The sequence below is a fragment of the Nicotiana sylvestris genome, chromosome 8, assembly GCF_000393655.2.
Source record: "Nicotiana sylvestris chromosome 8, ASM39365v2, whole genome shotgun sequence".
NCBI lineage: Eukaryota > Viridiplantae > Streptophyta > Magnoliopsida > Solanales > Solanaceae > Nicotiana > Nicotiana sylvestris.
Window position 1 is genome coordinate 117,536,742 of NC_091064.1, and position 21,262 is coordinate 117,558,003.

Genomic DNA, 21,262 nt, shown 5'->3' on the forward strand with positions numbered 1-21,262 from the left:
CATTAGATGTATGGATTGAAAGAATTATTCAATTTTACACTAGACGCCTGGACCACCCGGGGAGTATAAAATTTAATAAGTTCTTTGCTATCATGATGGTTGAACTCAACTATGCCAATAGGATCGACCTCACTACCAGGGGACTATTTGACATAGAGCTATTTAAGGAAATTGTATGGTGCTACAATTGGTAAGAGTACCTACCTTTAAAATATATGTGAGAAACGACTTGACTTCCAAGGGGCTCATACATATTGTTAAAGGATTCCGTTACTACACTAACAGAAATAAAGATTTCATAAACTATAACGAGGGTAAATAGTTTAAAATAATTAGTGGAAATATCATTTAGATAAAAGTCCATGTCTTTATGATATATGCAAATATGTTCTTATATTATTGCCTTTTCTTTTCTATATTTTAGATTTCTCAATATGTCTGTTATATCACTGCGCGAAATACTTGAGACCAACAAGTTGGTAGGACCAAACTTTGATGACTGGTATAGAAATTTGAGAATTGTTCTCATGCATGAAAAGCTCATTGATGTGATCGATAAGCCTGCAAAGATAATCCCACCAGAGAATGATGTTCAAGGCACCAAGGTTTATCAGAAATACTTGGAAGAATGCCTTGCTATTAAACACATCATTCTCGCTTCTATGAGTTCTGAACTCCAGAGGAAACATCAGAATATGGATCCAACAGCAATCATTGAATATCTTAAGAAGATGATTGATACACAGTTGGACCCCTTGTCAATCATATGACCGTTCTTACTGAAGAACATGAGAAGTTGGGGTACAAGCTTGGTAAAGAGCTTTCTGAAGATTTGATCTTGCAGCTAGTATATGATGCTGAATGTTTTCACTGTAAGAAGAAATGGCATTGGAAGAGAAACTGCAAGGAGTATCTTGCAACACTAAAGGACAAGAAACAAGGTGAGACATTAATGAAAAATGTTTTCAAGGTTTCTTTAGCTACTACTAATTCTTCACTATGTGTATTAGATACTGGCAGTGGTTATAACATCTGTAATATGTTGCAAGGGTTCAAGGTAAGTAGGAGGCTAAAGAAAGGAGAAGTTAATCTACAAGTTGGAAATGGTGCAAAAGTTGCGGTCGTAGCTGTAGGATCAATTTCTTTAATAATGCCTACGGGCAAAGTACTTATGTTGGATGATTGTTATTATGTTCCTAAATTTGTTTCGAACATAATTTCAGCTTCTATGTTAGACAAACGTGGTTTTCGCATAAATATAGGCAATGGTATTTGCTCTATTTATTATAGTGATAATTTATATGTGAATAGCTATCTCCAACATGACGTTTATGTCTTACCTAATGTGAATGCTAATTCGATTATGCATGTTTCAAGTCTTAAGAGGAAAAGAGATGATCATGTAAATCAAACATACCTTTGGCATTGTAGGCTTGGTCATATTGGAGAGAAAAGAATTAACAAGTTGTACAAGGAAGGGTACCTTGACAAGTATGATTTTGAATCATATCCAACTTGTGAATCTTGTTTCAAAGGAAAAATGACCAAATCTCCATTTACTGGAAGTGGAGAAAGAGCTTCTGAATTATTGGGACTAATTCATACAGATGTTTGTGGGCCCATGAAAATTCAAGCTAGAGGTGAATATTCTTACTTCATCACCTTCACTGATGATATGTCAAGATATGGATTTGTGTATCTTATGAAACACAAGTCTGAATCTTTTGAAATGTTCAAAAGGTTCCGTAGTGAAGTTGAGAAGCAGACTGGTAAAAGTATCAAAGTACTAAGGTCTGATAGAGGTTAGTGAAGATTTTACCAGATATCTCAAAGAGAATGGGATTCTCTCACAGTGGACACCTCCAGGAACACCACAACACAATGGTGTGTCTGAAAGGAGATATCAAACCTTATTAGATATGGTGAGATCTATGATGGGGTTCACTGATCTTCCAATAAATTTTTGGGGATATGCTTTGAAAGCAGCAACATACTTACTTAATAAAGTTCCCACTAAGTCAGTCTCTACAATACCATATGAGATATGGAAAGGATGTAAGCCTAACCTTAAACATATTAAAGTTTGGGGTTGTCCAGCTTATGTTAAGAGACTACAGTCTGATAAACTTGACTCAAGATCAGATAAGTGTAGGTTCATTGGGTATCCCAAGGAAACAATGGGATATTATTTCTATCACCCTTCTGACCATAAAGTGTTTGTGTCCAGAGGAGCAACCTTTTTGGAAAGGGAATTTCTTTTAGAAGGAAATTATAATGGAGAAATAGAACTTGATGAAGTTCAAAAAACTAATGAATCAACACAATATAAAGATCATGAGACCCAAGTTTAAGAACCTTTATTGGATGTTTTGAAGTTGCCAAGGAAGTTGTCATCTTCAACGGTTGAAGTTCAAGAACAGGTTAATGAACCAGTTCTAAACCAAATTGAACAACAACCAAATCCAGCACAAGGCGAAGAGGTTGTACAAGTACCTCTTAGAAGGTCTACACGAGAACGTCATGTACCAATTAGATTAAATTTATTGGTACAAGATGATGTATCAAATGAGGTTGATCATAATGATGATGACCCTAAGACCTATGAAGAGGCTATACAAAGTTCCGATTATGAGAAGTGGCAAAAGGCCATGGAATCCGAAATGGAATCCATGAAGGAAAATAAAGTATGGACTTTAGTTGAACCTTCAAAGGATATAAAACCTATTGGTTGTAATGGGTTTTTAAGAAAAAGATTGGCGCAGACGGAAAGGTGGAGACCTACAAAGCCCGTCTTGTTGCCAAGGGATATCGTCAGAAAGAAGGAGTCGACTATGACGAGACTTTCTCTCCCGTGGCAATGCTCAAATCTATTCGGATTTTTCTTGCTATAGCAGCATACTATGATTATGAAATACGACAAATGGATGTGAAAACAACTTTCCTTAATGGTGAGCTAGAAGAGGATGTGTACATGACACAACCTGAAGATTTCACATCTTCGTCTGATCATAATAAAATTTGTAAGTTACAAAGATCCATTTATGGACTAAATCAAACTTCTCGAAGTTGGAATATTCGCTTTAAAAAGACAATTGAAAAGTTCAATTTTGTTAGATGCGAAGAAGAACCTTGTGTGTAGAAAAAGGTTAGTGGGAGCACAATTATATTCTTAGTATTGTATGTTAATGATATATTGCTCATAGGGAATGACATACCAGCATTGCAAAGTACCAAGATTTGGCTATCTGAACAGTTCTCCATGAAAGACTTGGGAGAAACAGCTTATATATTAGGAATAAAGATCTATAGAGATAGATCTAGGAAGCTGCTTGGACTTTCCCAGTCTTTGTACATTGATACCATCTTAAAGAGGTATAACATGGATAATTCCAAAAGAGGCTATCTACCGATATGAACTGGAATTTCTCTCAGTAGGGAGGATTGTCCTAAAACACTTGAAGAGAGAGAACGCATGAGTAGGATCCCATACGCTAGTGCAGTGGGAGCTATCATGTATACCATGACATGTACACGTACTGATGTGGCTTATGCACTTGGAGTGACTAGCCGATATCAGGAAAATCCTGATGAGGAACATTGGAAGGTGGTGAAGACCATTCTAAAGTACTTAAGAAGGACTAAAAACCAATTTCTCATCTATGGGGATTCTGAGTTGAAACTTGAAGGTTATACTGATGCAAGTTTCTCTTCAGATAGAGATGATAGCAAATCTATTTCTAGTTATGTATTCATCTTAAATGGTGGTGCAGTAAGTTGGAAAAGTTCCAAACAAGCTACAGTAGCTGATTCAGTGACTGAAGCAGAATATATAGCAGCTAGTGAAGCTGCTAAGAAAGCTGTATGGATGAAAAAGTTCTTAACTGAACTTGGTGTGGTTCCTTCAATAGAAGGTACAATTTCATTGTTGTGTGACAACACTGGAGCCATTTCTCAAGCAAAAGAACCAAAAGCACACTAAAAATCCAAACACGTTCTGCCAAGGGATCACTTGATAAGAGAAATCATTGAACGTGGAGACGTCTAGATTCAAAAGGTTGATGGAAAAGAAAATGCTGCAGACCCATTCACTAAAGCTCTTGGCGCAAAGGAGTTTGATAAGCACAAGTGGAAATTGGGAATGAAGTACAAGAGCGATTGGCTCTAGTGCAAGTGAGAGATTGTTTGGGATATAGTAGATATGCCCTAGATCCAATATCATATTTGATGATTTGAACATATTTTTGTGAACGTTATTTGATATAAAAATATATGGCATTCTTTTGTCATAGTTATTATCAATTGTTTGATTAATTTGATAAGGTCCTTGATTAAATTTTGGGATTTGTCATCGTGATAGAGATCATGATAATAAGAGCAAAGTATCTTATAATTTAATCTAAATTTGTTCTTGATCGTAGGATTATTAATTTGGACATTAGTAATCCGGTTAGATCAATATTTATGTAATCATCTTTATGGGATAAAGATTAGTTGATCTCATTAACTAAATTACATAGATAGATGATGCATGTAAAGTTATGATCATTGAACCGACTCATTTGATAATTCCTAATGGTTAGAATTACCATAAACTGTCAATAGGATATTCTCTTGAAGAATGTGATATAAAAGTTTCCTTTGACCTGAGATCATCATAGTAATTGACAAGCTATTTATTGTGCTTTGATACCAGACACCTATGGCCCTAGGGCGATAGTTGAAAGGATATTGGATATGATTAAATGCTTGTAGAATTAGTGATTGATCAAGATGGAATCTGTCAACTCTTGGTAATGAGTTTAAGCTCCATGTTGTCATGAATTATAAACGACCAAATTAAGACCTTGGCCAGGGCAATTGAATGAAAAGAAGAAAAGAGTTTCTTAGGTCATTCGATGGTCGATTATATTTGACGTGAACACATAGTTGGTCGCCTATTAGGATTTGACAGTTGAACCATATCCTAGGGTGATCCAGAGCTATAAGGACAGAAGGAATTACTACATTATTCTTCTACTGGTTCTTGAGAGTAAATTGTATACTTCATGCTATCCGGTCGTTAAGGAGTGTTGCTAGACGCCACCCATGATTAGTATATTGATGTGGTCAATTTACTACCGGTTTAGTATTGAACCTATGGGGTCGCACACTAACGAGTGTTCCGATCTTTGCTAAAGGACTAATTACTTTATTATTTGTTAATTAAATTAAAGAATTTAATTAGTCAAATAAATTTAGTTAGTTAGTCCAAATGAAATATTAATTATATTTTTTGCTAGCACAGAAGATATAATTAATATTGTGAACAAGTTGAAGTTTTCTATTTGGAATAGAAAATTAAATTATCTCTTGGTCAAAATATATATGTGATATATATAGTTACTATTTATTTATTTATATGGGATGTATATAATATATTAATGATGAAGACTTACTTGGAAAAACCAATTTAGGATTGGATTGCCAAAGTACGTTGTGAGCTCGTTTCAATCCCATTAAGAATGTGATTGATATTCCTTTTTTAATATAATACATTAAATTATATGATACTTCAATTCCAATTGGAATTGGATTTGAAATCGGCAGTCATGATGCCAATTAGATGGAATTACGAATTTCCATATAAAATATTCAATGAAGTTTATTTTTGGAATAAACTTTTACCCTAAGTAAATCATTACCTCAACCAAATAGGAAAATGGTTTATAGGTGATGCTATATAAAGGGTGATGGAAGAAAATTTACCAACTGATTCTTGAGAAGAAAACCCACTTTGTGAAAGTGAGAGTGCAATACAAAGCCAAGAGAGAAAATACAATTGCAAGAAAAGTGTTTCTTGTTCTTCTAACATTGAGTTGAGATTTTTGTGAAAAATTTCAACACAATATTTTGTTCAATTTGTTCGCGGGTTTCATTGATCAAATAGTTGACAGCAAGGATCAGTCTCGGTGTGGATACGCATAGAGTCTTCGCACTATCGAAGAAATTTTGAAACGAGACTCTCTTCACCAGGTACGTCTTAGATCTGATCTATTGACTTGTAAATAAATTTTAAACATAAAAAGATCTGCCTAGGATTGTTGTTGTCTTTCGCTGCGTGTTACGAACAACTATACGCAATTCTTCAAAATTCAAACCAAACATTATAATGATTTAGGCTAATTAGTTTTATGTGGAAAGTGGAACGTCACGGTAATGTTTGATGACACTTTCACATTCTATATAAGGGATATAGGACGATGATGAAACTAAGTGAAGTACGTACCTTCAAAAAAAAAAGATGGAGAAACCAGCCTCTGATCATGTGATTTTGTTCATGGATGAAGAAGATCACAAGAACAATAATTCACAACCTAGGAGCACCAATGATGCTAATTGCATGGCAGAAACAAAACTTACCCGAATTCCTACAAAATTTCAAACACTACGCCGCCTCACTTTCTCAAAGCCCAAAGCTCGAGTCTTTGAGTTCAATAGTGTTCCAAAGAAGCAAAAATCTTTCAACTTAGACGACGAATTCGAGTCCTTCAAGCCCTGTGAAAAGGATGGAGATAGTGATGAAGAACATGAAAATGATGAAGGATTTGGGATTACTAAAGAAAAGTGTAGAAAGAAGACGACAAAAATCCCTTTTAGACTTTTGTTTGAGTGGTGCTTTTTTTTAATCACAACCTCTTGTTTAATATGTGCTCTCACAGTTTCACCTCTTAGGAACAATCCCTTATGGGGTCTTGACTTGTGGAAATGGTGCTTAGTGATCCTTGTCATATTCAGTGGTCGCCTTGTTTCAAGTTGCGTAATTAGATTCCTCGTTTTTCTCATCGAGAGAAACTTCATGCTTCGTGAAAAGGTCTTATATTTTGTCTATGGTCTTAGAAAGAGCTTCCAAAATTGTGTTTGGTTAGGTCTTGTCCTTTTAGCTTTGACTTTCATGTTCAACACAAAACTCAACAAACAAAACAAGTTGTTAACAAAATTACGTGAAGCTTTAGTTGCCTTACTTATTGGTGCAACAATTTGGCCCGTTAAGATCATTTTGGTCAAAGTTTTAGCCTCTTCGTTTTTTGTTGCAACTTACTTTGATCGTATGAAGGAAAGTGTTTTTCATCACTATGTCCTGGACACACTTTCTGGCCCTCCAGTTGATGAAAAAGTGGTAGAAGTGAAAGAACCGAGGAAATTATTGAAGCTAAAGAAGCTGAGTATGCAAAGAAAGTCATCTGCATGGAGTGTGAAGAGATTGGCTAATTATGTAAGGTTCTTTGGTTTATCAACTATTTCTAAGAGTGTGGATGAATTTGGAAACACTGAATCTGAGATTACCAGTGAATTGGAGGCTAAAAATTGTGCCAGAAAGATCTTCAAGAACGTTGCCAATCCTGGTGCCAAGTAAGTATTCTAGAGATTTTGTGTAACACACACACCCAATAACAATCAATCATTAGAGGTTAATTAGTACTATAAACTTTTTTTTTCACAATTAGATCATTTGAAAATATTTTTTGAACCAAAATATGCTAGAAAATAAATATCGAATAACACATATTTTTCATACTTTTCGTCGTACCAAACGCACTAAAGTTTGAATAGACATTCCCTACTTATGGGGTCTTGCTGTTACTTGGTTGGGGAGTAAAGTCCGTTTCAACATGCCTGCCAACATTTGAAAGCCATTAATTTTGTTGCTAGGAAGGACCACCTTAGTTAAGGTCAAAGCGAGTCATCTGTGACTCGATACTTTTCTTTTCGTCCATTAAAAAAAATCAGTAAATACAATACGTGGAGGATGCATATGCTCATATAGTCCGAGTTGCACATGTTATTTTTTATCCAACTTCTTTTCTCTCTGTATATATATAGCTGCGCACGAAATTTAAGACGTTACTCAATTTATGTATTATATAAGTGGTAAACTCTAATTTGATTAAAAGAGAATCACGTTATACTTCAAATTTAACTATCAAATGAATTTAAATTTTGACAAACATGCCATGTTACTTTATATATCCCGATTTGTATGACATCATTTTAATTTGATATTTAAGCGTGGCTCAGTTCCACTAATTTCTTATTTTATACTCCTTACCTTGATTAACTTTTTTAAAATCAGTTTATTTGAGATTTGGATATTATACTAATTTCCAATATAGTACATATACTGATTTCTCAATAATTATTTTATATTGTTCACAACTACTAATATAATAGAAAAGTCAAGTTGAGCACGTAAGTAGACTCCACACAGAATCAATATATCACATAAACAGAGAGAAAGACTAATAGAATTCCCAACAGCAAATACTAAGAATTGAAAGTTGACAACTGTCCTTGATGTCTCTGTAGTTCAGACATGATATCCATCAAGAAGGGCAAATAATACATACATACATACATACATACATATATATATATATATATATATATATATATATATATATATATATATATATATATATATTATTATTATTATTATTATTATTATTATTAAAGTGCTATTTCCCCCGATTCAATTTAAATAACATATTACATTTATCGAAAGTCAAATTATGTGAAGTTTGACAAATATTTTAAAATATATTTTATTGTCATATTGACATGAGAAAATTGAAACTTATATTACTTTTCGTGTAGTTTTAAATATCCAAATTTTAATTAAGTTGATCTAATTTAATTTAACTTCAAAATTTAATCAAATTAACTTTCGATAAGTGAAATGTGTCATCTGAATTAAAACATAATGAGTATATATTATTTGAACGGCAAAGGGCTAAATATACCCCTCTACTTTCAAATATTGTTTACTTGTACCCTTCGTTTACTATTGAGCTATCCATACCCCTACCGTCATACTTTGGAACAAAAATACCCATATTGTCATACTTTGAAACAAAAATACCCCTATTTTGGATGGAGTGCCACGTGGCAATACCAGATTAAAACGACCAATTTCTTTTTTTTTACCCGATCCTTTTAAAAAAAACCCACAACCCCACCTCTATTTTCATTTTTTTCCAGTTTTTTTATTTATTTAAAATTTTAGTTTTTAAAAAACGAAAATATTTTGTTAAAAATAAATTTTTTTCTATTTTTACAAATTTGTTTTTCCAGTTTTTACAAAACAAAATTCTTTTATAAAACTGAAAAAATGAAAAAAAAAATTAATTTTTTAAAACGGAAACATTTTGTTGAAAATAATGTTTTCAGTTTTTAAAAAACGAAAATATTTTGTTAAAAAACGAAGATATTTTTTTTCTATTTATACAAAAAAAATCAGTTTATACAAATTTGTTTTGAAAAATGTTTGTTTTTCATTTTTTTCATTTTTTTTTAAAGATTTTATTTTTGTAAAAACTGAAAAACAAATTTTTATAAACTAGATTTTTTATTTGTAAAAACAGAAAAAAAATATTTTTGTTTTTTAAAAACTGAAAACAAATTTTTTCAGTTTTTCAGTTTTTTAAAAGAATTTTGTTTTGTAAAAGCTGGAAAAACGGATTTGTAAAAACAGAAAAAAAATTGTTTTTAACAAAATATTTTCGATTTTTAAAAACTGAAATTTTAAAAAAAAAACTGAAAAAAATGAAAATAGGGGTTGTGTTGTGGGTTTTTTTAAAAACGGATCGAATAAAAAAAATGGGTCATTTTAATATGATGTTGCCATGTGGCACTCCATCCAAAATAGGGGTATTTTTGTTTCAAAATATGACAATAGGGGTAATTTTGTTCCAAAGTATGACGGTAGGAGTATGGATATCCCAATAGTATAACAGAGGGTATAGGTAAACAATATTTGAAAGTAAATGGGTATATTTAGCCCTTTGCCGTTATTTGAATGTATATAATAATTGTAAGGTCAAAATCTCTGCATGGTCACTCTCAACTCTTAACGTTACTCTATCTAATTAAGTATAAACAGAAAAGTACCAACAGAATATATTTATAACTTCACTAATTATATGGAGTACAGAATTATATGTATGTATCAGAATTAAGTTGCACTTTTCACCCAAAAGACTGCATGATAACTAATGAGTTGCAACATATGGGAATTAATTTTATATTTTTATTGTGAAGGTACATAGAGGAGGAAGATTTAATGAGGTTCCTGAATAGAGTAGAGATACACACCATTTTCCCACTCTTTGAAGGAGCTCTTGAGACCGGAAGGATCACCAAATCTGCCTTCAGAAATTGGGTGGTAATTATATATACAATATACTACACACAACATTTATAATCTTTTGAGAATAAACTGTGGGTGGAGAATAAAGAGTTCCACGCATATCAAATCACCTAAATAATTTACTAGGTAATCACCTATAAAAATTGGGATTAGTAACCTACATGCTAAAACGTGATGTGAAGGTTCTTTATGAATTGTAATTCAAAGACTAGCATCTTTTGATTTAAGGCTTTTTTTTTCTTTTTTTTTTTCTTGGGATTTATTGTTAGGTACGAGCATACTATGAGAGGAAGTACTTGGCACATTCATTAAACGATACAAAGACGGCAGTGCAACAGCTTCACAAGTTAGCAAGTGGGATAGTGTGTTTTATAATACTTGTGATTTCACTCTTAGTGATGGGACTTTTGTCCACACAAATCCTTGCTCTCCTTCTTTCACAACTTGTACTTCTCGGATTTGCCTTCCAAAACACTTGCAAGACTATCTTCGAATCTATTATCTTCGTCTTTGTTGTCCATCCTTTTGACATTGGTGATCGTTGTGTTATCGACGGAGTTCAGGTATATATCTTTGTTCTTTAATATTACTCAACACTAATTATTAACCTTCTTATATAAAATGATCGACACATGCAGGGTAAAGAATTTTCAAAATATCCACGTATAATTTTAATATGTTGTAGCAAATAATCTGTCTTATTTTCTAAAGAATACCCTTTGGTTTCCTTTTGTTTTTAAATTATTTTTTTCGGTATTGATTTGTGAAGAAGGTGTTTCTATCTAGACTTAATTTTCAATAACAATTTTCATGTCAATATTTGCAACACTAGCTAGTGGAATATTGATTCTTGGCGCAAATATGTTACAACTAATTTTAATTTATTGACATATGTCAATTTCTGCGTTTCAATTAATTTGCTTTAATTTAAAAATTTTATATGCAGCTGATAGTGGAAGAGATGAATATATTGACCACAGTTTTCCTCCGTTACGACAACGAGAAAATCTACTACCCCAATGCAGTGTTGATCACAAAGCCAATTAGCAACTTCTACAGAAGCCCTGAAATGTGCGACTCCATTTCTTTTGATATTGATACCAACACTTATATGGACGCCATCATTGCCCTCAAAAAGGCCATTCAAATGTAAGAACTCTTCTGCCCACCCCACGTTCATTTATTTAATTAAGAATTTATTTTTCGGCAGACACTTGCCTATCAGCCTATGACCCATCAATATCAGGTAATTTTATCTATCAAGGCTTTGGCAGATAATAAGAAATTACCTATTATTTTTCTATCTCCCATGAGATTTGAACATGAAACCTCATGAGTTTTCAGTTACTTTATTGACCACTAGGTTATTGGGTGCAATTTTGTGATTTTTTACCTATATATCAATGTTCAATGTTGAAATATTGGTTCAGCTAAACTCACGAAAACTAGCTATATTCCCCTCTAAACTTGTCTTATTTTTCAGGATACTAATCCTGCTCTTTATAGATAATTATCTATTAGTTAACCTGATTAATATCTTCTTGTTTTCTCGATCCCAGACTAGAGTGATTTTAAATCTCCTAAACATTAGGTGGTCGTTTGGTTATATTAATCCTGATATAAAATTAGGGATTATAGTTATTCTGCATTTGGTTGTGGGTATTTGCTAATACCAGTATAAATATTTTATCAAAATAATGATATTAGTTATCCCATATAGAATGTGGGACTAAATTATTTCATGGGATATCCAAGAATTATAATCCCAGAACTGAACCAAACGATACCTGATGTTTAGAAGCACCATTGCCTAGGACGACTACAAATCCTTTTTTTTTTCTTTTTGTTTTTTTTTTCGGAATAATTCAAGTTCATTTATATAACTCCTCAAATCAACATAATGATCATGTGTTTGTGTTTAATGAAATATATAGGTACATAGAGAGCAAGCCAAAGTATTGGAATCCAAAACACTCAGTGATAGTGAAAGGAATAGAGAATGTGCACACAATGAGAATGGCTCTATGTGTTCAACATACCATTAACCATCAGAATTACGGGGATAGAAGCAACAGGATCACAGAGCTCATCCTTGAGTTGAAGAAGATCTTTGAGAGCCTTAACATCAAGTACTCTCTTCTCCCTCAACAACTCCATCTTCCCCAAGTGAACATGACCAATTTCAGAAATGTGCCATTGCACGCTTGATCTTATTTGCTTTGATCTATAGCAAGAATTTGATAAGCAACTAGATGATGGAAGCTAATTAATTAAGACATATTTGTAAAGTGCAACAATATAATGACTGCTTTCTGCATGATAAAACATGTTATTTGTAGTGTGTTTGTTTAATTTTCCTTGTCAAATCCATTCAATATGTTGTATTCGTGCTTTATTTCATGATGTTGGAGAAAATACAATTAGAGTTGAAAAATAAAATGAAGAAAATAAAATATCTTCGGGCTGAGACGCGGATATCTCGCTCTCTTTAAGGAGATTCAAGCCTACTGCTGTAGCCTCTTCACCAATCCGGCAGTAATACTCTTGACTTGTCCCCTCAAGGATACAATAGCCCGACAACTTCGTATGACTCGAACAAACTCTGGACAATTTGTTGAGTCCAAAGTCTCACTAGAATGAACACCTTCCATCAACAAAAATAATATATTCTCTTTTGTAGAGAATAAGTTGGAGACTTAGATTTTCTCCTTCTCTTAACTCTCTTTTTCACTACACTAAGTTCACTTTTTCATACACACTGCCATACATACCAAACACAAGGAAGAAACACTACTATTTATAGGTGTAAAATCCCTTCCATAAAATAAATAATAAGGTAGTGGATAATAAAATTGTAGAACATGGTTGGTGGTTACAAAATTTAATTTTTAGTGGGTAATTAGTGATAGATTATGGCATTAGTGGTTTCATGAGTTACACAAAGTAATGACCACTTTCTTTCCAATTTATAATCATTATCTCACAAGAAATAATGTAATTTAATATTATAATTTTAATATTAAAATGCACTAACACAACTTTCCCCCAATCATTTTAATATTAAAATAAGAGAGTTTATCAGTTAAAGGGAGACTATTATGCATAATAAAGGTGTGCTCTACATTGAACCTCCACTTAGTAAAACAACGATCTCTACTCCAGAGTCAGTAGTGGTCTCAATCTTGATCTATGACTGCTTTAGGGAAATAAAGTATAACTGCTTGCACATAATAATCAAGGTGTTGACATAAGCTTTATTAGCCATCACATTACGGCTTGTGCTATCCCGATTTTTATGAGTGTTTTTGAGAATAAGCCTAATTCTCATAGGAATCGGCCTACTTCCACACTCACATAGGTGATATATGTTAAGGGCGCTCCTCTAACTCTAACACCCCACTCATACGAGCTACAAATTTCATTAAGAGTTAATAAAACTCAACCTCACAAATCATTACAGGATAAATGTACTCACACCATAGGACAAAAATAATAAATATAATAGTGCATTTCAAACCAAGCCATCATATGATTCGTCATTCCCATTGAACCTGGTTATAGGATCTCTAGTCCTTAGGTTGTGTTTCCTCATATATGACTTATGAATTTATGGGCTTCAATCCCACCCCCTCGATGTGCTCCTGACCCTTTCTCTTGCTAAGGTCTTAGTCAGTGGATCTGCAAGATTATCACAAGATTTAACATAATCAATATTAATGGTATCACTTGTCAAATATAATCCCATAGTATTGTGTTTTGTTCTTATAGGTCTGAATTTACTGTTATATTAACGCGTTTTTACTCTACCAATAGCAACGGTGCTATCACAATGAATTAAAATAGGAGTAATTGATTTTTCAAAATAAGGAATTTGAAATAATAAATCTCTCAACCAATTCGCTTCCTCACTAGCTGAAGCTAACACAATTAGTTCAGCCTCCATGGTAGAGTTAGCAATTATTGATTGCTTTTTTTATTTTATTTCCAACAAATAGTAACACCTCCCAAAGTAAAAATATAACCTGTAGTAGAACAGGAATCACTAGATAAAGTGTTTCAATCTGTATCAGAAAAGCCTTTGAGTACAACATGATATTTTTTATAATACAAGCCATAGGTTTTTGTAATAAGTAAATACCTCATAACTCTTGTTATGACATGCCAATGTTCATTACCTAGCTATTTTGTAATCCTGCTAAGCACTCCTACTGTGTATGCAATATCTGACCAAGTGAAATCAGTCACATATTCTCAATCTTCCAATTAAGCTAGAATATTCTATGATGATCCAAAAGGTCATCACTTGATTTACGAGTAAATTATATGTTCCGAGGCCTTAGAAGCCTCCTTTTTCCTCATCTCAATTTGCGTGCGCAGTCCGGGCGTATATCCGGAATGCTTTTATGTGGAAATGTGATGAAAATGTTAATTTGGACGTTAAATTTTAATTTAAGTTGACTTCGGTCAATATTTTGGGTAAATGGACCCTAACCTGTAATTTGATGGTCTCGGAGGGTCCGTAGAAAAATATGGGACTTGGGTGTATGCCCGGAATTGAGTTTTGAGGTCCCAAACCCGAGAAATAAATTTTTGAAGAAAATTGTTTAACTGAAATTTTAGGGTTTTTAGAATTTGAATGTAATTGAATTTGATGGTATCGGGCCCGTATTTTGGTTTCGGATCCCGGTACAGGTCTTATATATGATTTAAGTTGAACCTGTAAAATTTGGTAAGAAACGGACTTGAAATGACGTGAATCGAACCCTCGGTTGTGATATTTGAAACTTAAGTGTTCTTGAGATTCTTCTTTGATTTTGATGCTAAATTCGTTGTTACAACTGTTATTTTGGTGATTTGATCACACGAGTAAGTCCATATGATGTTTTTGAGTTAGTATGCATGTTTGGTTTGGAGCCCCGAGGGCTCGGGTGAGTTTCAGATAAGTCTCGGGAGGTTTTTATACTTAGGAAAAGTTGCAGAAATGTTGTCTATGATGCACAGACATTCTGTGCTTCGCGATTGTGAAAGGGAAATTGGGACTGGGGTGAACTTGTTATATGCGAACGCGAAGAAAGGGACGCAAACGCGGAGCACTGGGGGGCTGCTCTACGCGAACGTGACACTTGCCTCGCGAATGCGTAGTGTAAAACGGAGGCTGGTCTGGGATGTGGTCATTCTTCTACGCGAACGTGTACTCTGGTCCGCGAACGCGAGGGTCAGGGGGGCCAACCCTTTGCGAACGCGTAGGAGGACTTACGATTGCATAAGTCCACTTATGGCAGCTCTTTGCGATCACGACATTGTTCTCGCGAACGCGATGAACACTGTCCCCCAACTCTTTTAAACAGTAACAAAAACAGGAATAAACCATTTTCTCACATCTCCTTCCCCAAAATCAGAACCTAGGCGATTTTTGAAGAGTAAAATCAACACCAAATCATAGGTATGTATTCCTCAACCCATCTACTTCATTTTCCATCAACACCCATTAGATTTCTAGGCCTAAATATTGTTTTTCCATAGTAGAATTTGGTATTTTGGGTAGAGTTAGGCCTTTTTGAATAATTAGAATTTAGACCTCATTTTGGGGTCGGATTTCAAAACTAATTGCATATTCGGGCTCGTGGGTGAATGGGTGATCGGGTTTTAGTCCGAACCTCGAGTTTTGACCAAGCGGGCCTGGGGTCGATTTTTGACTTTTTGGGGAAAATGATAGAAAACCTATAATTAAGCATTGGATATGAATTCTTTAGCATTTATTGATGTTGTTAAATCAATTTGGACTAGATACGAGTTATTTAGAGGCGACTTCTAAAGGAAAAGACGGTGTTTGAGGCTTGAGTTGGCCGTGGAACTTTGAGGTAAGTATTTGGTCTAACCTTAGCTTGAGGGATTAGGAGTTGTGTCCTATTTGCTATGTGTTATTTGTTGAGTATGACGTACAAACATGGTGACGAGTATCTATACGTTGGTGTCAAGCATGCCCGTGAGTCTTATACTATGATTAATGTGACTCCGTTTGTATTAATCATGCCTTATGCGATGATTTCTATTGTTGAGCAAAGCTTGTGGAAGTAATATTGGTATTTGAATATTGACGAGCGTTGGCTCAAGTTGTAAAATGAATTGTGGAAGTATAATTGACAATTGAACCTTATAGAGCATTGGCTCAAGTTGTGAAGTAAATGTGAAAAAGAGAAGAGGATTATTATATTGTCTCCCTTGCTGGGACGTTGTTGCTTTTAATGCTATCTCCCTTGCCGGGATGTTGATGCTTTTGATATTGTTCCCTTGCCGGAATTTGATTGTTGTACTATTGTTCCCTTGCTGGGATTTTATTGTTATTTTATTTGTTTCCTTGCCCTTATTGCTTGTGATTGTTATTTGGGTGATGAGAGTGTTAAAGCACGAAGGGTGATGCCGTGCATTGTTTTGGTAAGAGAGTGTTAAAGCACAAAGGGTGATGCAGTGCATTGTTTTGGTAAGAGAGTGTTAAAGCACGAAGGGTGATGCCGTGTATGATTTTGTGAGAAAGAGTGTAAAAGCACGAAGGGTGATGCCATGCCGCATGATGTACAATTTCGTGCCATTTATATTGATTTTATGGTGAGGATGAGAGTAAAAGCACGAAGGGTGATACCGTGCACTTGTCCTTGATTTTCCCGATTCTTGCCGCTAATTGAGTTATGGTGTTCTTTATGTTTATTTACTAATTTTCTATTGTTACTTGATTTTACTGTGATGTTATTGATTCCTTTGCCCAAATTGCTTTGTGATTGTTGCTTGGGTGAGGAAGAGTGTAAAGCACGAAGGGTGATGTCGTGCATGTTATTTGTGAGAGAGTGTTAAAGCATGAAGGGTGATGTCGTGCATGTTATTTGTGAAAGAGTGTTAAAGCACGAAGGGTGATGTCGTGCACTTGTCTTTGATTTCCTGATTTTTATTGATAATTGAGTTATTGTTTCTCTGCATTTAATTGTTGGTTTTCTGTTGATACTTGTTATACCCCGCAACATGATTCCCCCTTCCTATATTCAATTGAACTGTGGTGATCCTTATATTTACTTGTTATTCTTCTGTTATTATTCGATGTCCCCACAACATGTTTCCCCCTCACATCCTTAACTGTACATTTCTTCTTTTATTTTCCGTTGTATATGATTTAACTACACATGTTTATTTGGTAGTCTGGTCCTAGCCTCGTCACTACTTCGCCGAGGTTAGGCTAGGCACTTACCAGCACATGGGATCGGTTGTGCTGATACTACACTCTGCACTGTGTGCAAATCCTGCTGCAACAACTTTTGAATCTTAGCTTTGGGTTGTTGCCTTCAGTCCATTCGGAGATCCGAGGTAGTCCTACAGACGTCCGCAGGCCTTGGCGTCTCCTTCTATCCTTTTATTCTGTTTCTTTTATGTAATTTAGAGACAGTGTTGTAATAACTCTTTCGGACCTTTATTAGTAGTATTCCTAGACAGTCTGTGAAATTGTGACACCAGTCTTGGGTAGTTTACGTATGGATTGGTATTCACATCTTTATTAATATATTACGTTTCAGTCTTCCGTTTTTAATTTCCGCTGTTTATATAACGTTGGCCCTTAATTGTTAAAGGATTAAAAATGGAAAAAGGTAAATAATTCAAATGGTTGGCTTGCCTAAATTTCACTAGTAGGCGCCATCACGACTCCTGAGGGTAGAAAATCCGTGTCCTAACAAGTTGGTATCAGAGCTCTAGGTTACATAGGTCTCACAATTCACAGACAAGCTTAGTAGAGTCTAAGGGACCGGTGCAGAGACGTTTGTATTTATCCCCCAGAGGCTACAGAGTTGGGAAAACTTCACATATATTCTTTCCTGTCGTGCAATTTTGTTCTCTCAATGCTAAATTGAAATCTCTACTCTTGTCCTCTCGCGAATGGCGAGGTCACGTATCGCTTCTTTAGTCGAATAGCAGCACAGACCGGTGTTAGATCAGCTACGTCTTTGGAGGCTTTGTGAAGGTTGGATAGGTTTCACCAAGCTCTTCACTACCACTTTCAGCGGTGCATCTTCTGAGGATCCCCAGGATTATTAAGACGGCTGTCATGAGGTTCTCAGGAACATGGGGATAATGGAGACCAATGGGGTCGACTTTGCTACGTTTTGCTTGTCTGGATCCGCCAAGACTTGGTGGAGAGATTATTGTTTGGCTAGACCAGTTGGGTCACCAACTTTGACTTGGGATCAATTTTCTCAGCTATTTCTGGAGAAGTTTCTTCCTTTCACTCAGAGAGAGATCTATCGGAGGCAGTTTGAGTGTCTCAAGCAGGGTTCTATGACTGTTACTCAGTACAAGACCAGGTTTATTGATTTGGCCCGTCATGCTCTTCTTATACTTTCCACTGAGAGAGAGAGTGAGGAGGTTCATTGAAGGACTTATTCAGCCCGCTCAGCCAGCTAGAGTCAGTGGTAGAGGTGCTAGAGGTGGAGGTAGAGGTGTTAGAGGTGGAGGTCAGGCCGCTAGAGGTGGAGGCCAGCCAGTAGCAGCCCGTCCTACAGATGTAGTTCAGAGTGGTGGGGCCCGGCCCCGATGTTATGCTCTTCCAGCCAGACCTGAGGTTGAGGCTTCCGATGTAGTTATCACAGGTACCGTTCTGGTTTTAGTAGGGATGCTTTAGTGCTATTTGATCTAGGGTTTACATACTCCTATGTGTCATCTTATTTTGCACTGTATTTGATCATGCCTAGAGATTCTTTGCATGCTCCTGTATATGTGTCTACACCAGTGGGTGATTCTATTGTGGTAGATCATGTTCACCGTTCTTGTATAGTTGTGATTGGGGGTCTTGAGACCCGAGTAGACTATTACTTCTGGACATTGTTGATTTTGATGTCATATTGGGGATGGACTGGTTATCACCTTACCACGCGATCTTGGACTGTCATGCCAAGACTGTGACCTTAGCCTTGCCGGGTTGCCTCGTTTAGAGTGGAGAGGGACTCCTAGTCATTCTACCCATAGTGTTATCTCATATATGAAGGCTCAACATATGGTCGAGAAGGGGTGTTTGGCCTATTTAGCATATGTACGTGATTCTAGTGCTGAGGTTCCTTCTATGGATTTTGTGCCTGTTGTTCGTGAGTTTCCTAAGGTATTTCCTTCAGACCTACCGGGTATGTCACCCAACAGAGATATTGACTTCTGCATTGATGTGGCTCCGGGCACTCAGCCTATTTCTATCCTGCCGTATCGTATGGCCACGCCTGAGTTGAAAGAATTAAAGGAGCAGTTGCAAGACTTGCTTGAGAAAGGCTTCATTAGACCTAGTGTCTCACCTTGGGGTGCGCCGGTGTTGTTTGTTAAGAAGAAGGATGGATCGATGCGAATGTGTATAGATTATCGGCAGTTGAACAAGGTTACAACCAAGAATAAGTATCCATTGTCGAGGATTGATGATTTGTTTGATCTGCTTCAGGGTGCCAAAGTAATTTCGAAGATTGACTTAAGATCTGGCTACCATCAGTTGAGGATTAGGGCATCCGATGTCCCTAAGACAACTTTCCACCCTCAGTACAGGCATTATGAGTTCTTGGTGATGTCATTCGGGTTGACAAATGCCCCAACAACTTTTATGAATTTGATGAACCGACTGTTCAGGCCTTACTTGGATTCGTTCGTGATAGTCTTCATTGATGACATTTTGATTTATTCCCGCAGCCGGGAGGAGCATGAGCAGCATCTGAGAGTTGTTCTTCAGAGTTTGAGAGATAGTCATTTGTATGCTAAGTTTTCAAAGTGCGAGTTTTGGTTGGAGTCAGTTGCTTTCTTGGGTCATGTTGTTTCAGTAGAGGGTATTCAGGTAGATCCAAAGAAGATAGAGGTAGTCAAGGACTGGCCTAGACCAGCATCAGCTATAGAGATTCGGAGTTTCTTGGGTTTGGCAGGCTATTACCGTCGGTTTGTGAAAGGGTTTTCATCTATTGCAGCCCTGATGACCAGGTTGACCTAGAAGGGTGCCCAGTTCAGGTCGAGCTTTTAGACGCTCAAGACAGCTTTGACTACGATGCTGGTGTTGGTTTTGCCCACAGGTTCAGGGCCATATATAGTTTATTGTGATGTATCTCGTATTGGACTTGGTGCGGTGTTGGTGTAGGATGACAAGGTCATTGCTTATGCTTCGCGTCAGTTGAAGATTCATGAGAAGAATATCCGGTCCATATTTGGAGTTAGCAGCCATTGTTCACGCGTTGAAGATTTGGAGGCATTATCTGTATGGCGTAGCATGTGAGGTGTTCACGGATCACAAGAGTCTTCAGTATTTGTTCAAGCAGAATGAGCTAAATTTGAGGCAGAGAAGGTGGTTGGAGCTATTGAAGGACTATGATATCACCATCTTATATCATCCTGGGAAGGCTAATGTGGTAGCCGATGCTTTGAGTAGGAAGTCAGCGAGTATGGGCAGTCTTGCATATATTTCGATCGGTGAGAGACTGCTTGCTTTGGATGTTTAGGTTTGGCCAATCGGTTCGTGAGGTTGGATGTTTCTGAGCCCAGCAGTGTGTTAGCTTGCACAATCGCTCGTTCTTCTTTATTGGAGCGTATCCGAGATCAGCAGCATGATGGTCCTCATTTGTGTGTCCTTAGGGACACGGTGCAGTACGGGGGTGCCAAGCAGGTTACATTAGGAGATGATAGAGTTTTGAGGCTTCAGGGTCGAGTTTGTGTGCCTAATGTAGATGGACTCCGAGAGTTGATTTTAGAGGAGGCCCACAGTTCCCGGTACTCTATTCATCTGGGCGCCGCTAAGATGTATCAAGATTTGCGGCAACATTATTGGTGGAGAAGGATGAAGAAGGATATGGTTGCGTATATGGCTCGGTGTTTGAATTGTTAGCAGGTAAAGTACGAGCATCAGAGACCTGGTGGTTTGTTTCAAAGGATTGAGCTTCCCGAGTGGAAGTGGGAGTGTATCACTATAGACTTTGTTATTGGACTCCGACGGACTCAGAGGAAGTTCGATGCAGTGTGGGTTATTGTTGATATTGGCTGACTAAGTCACCGCAGTTCATTCCTGGGGCAGCCTCCTAATCTTCTGAT

General features: G+C 36.1%; 1 protein-coding gene across 1 annotated transcript; it reads left to right on the forward strand.

Moving 5' to 3' along the window:
- Positions 1–6,234: 6,234 nt before the first annotated feature.
- LOC104217526 (mechanosensitive ion channel protein 10-like) lies at positions 6,235–12,535 on the forward strand. Its single transcript, XM_009767804.2, has 5 exons — positions 6,235–7,389; positions 10,075–10,198; positions 10,453–10,746; positions 11,130–11,332; positions 12,118–12,535. Exons 1-5 carry the CDS (start codon positions 6,281–6,283, stop codon positions 12,389–12,391), a joined length of 2,004 nt encoding a protein of 667 aa, XP_009766106.1. The 5' UTR covers positions 6,235–6,280; the 3' UTR covers positions 12,392–12,535.
- Positions 12,536–21,262: the final 8,727 nt, after the last annotated feature.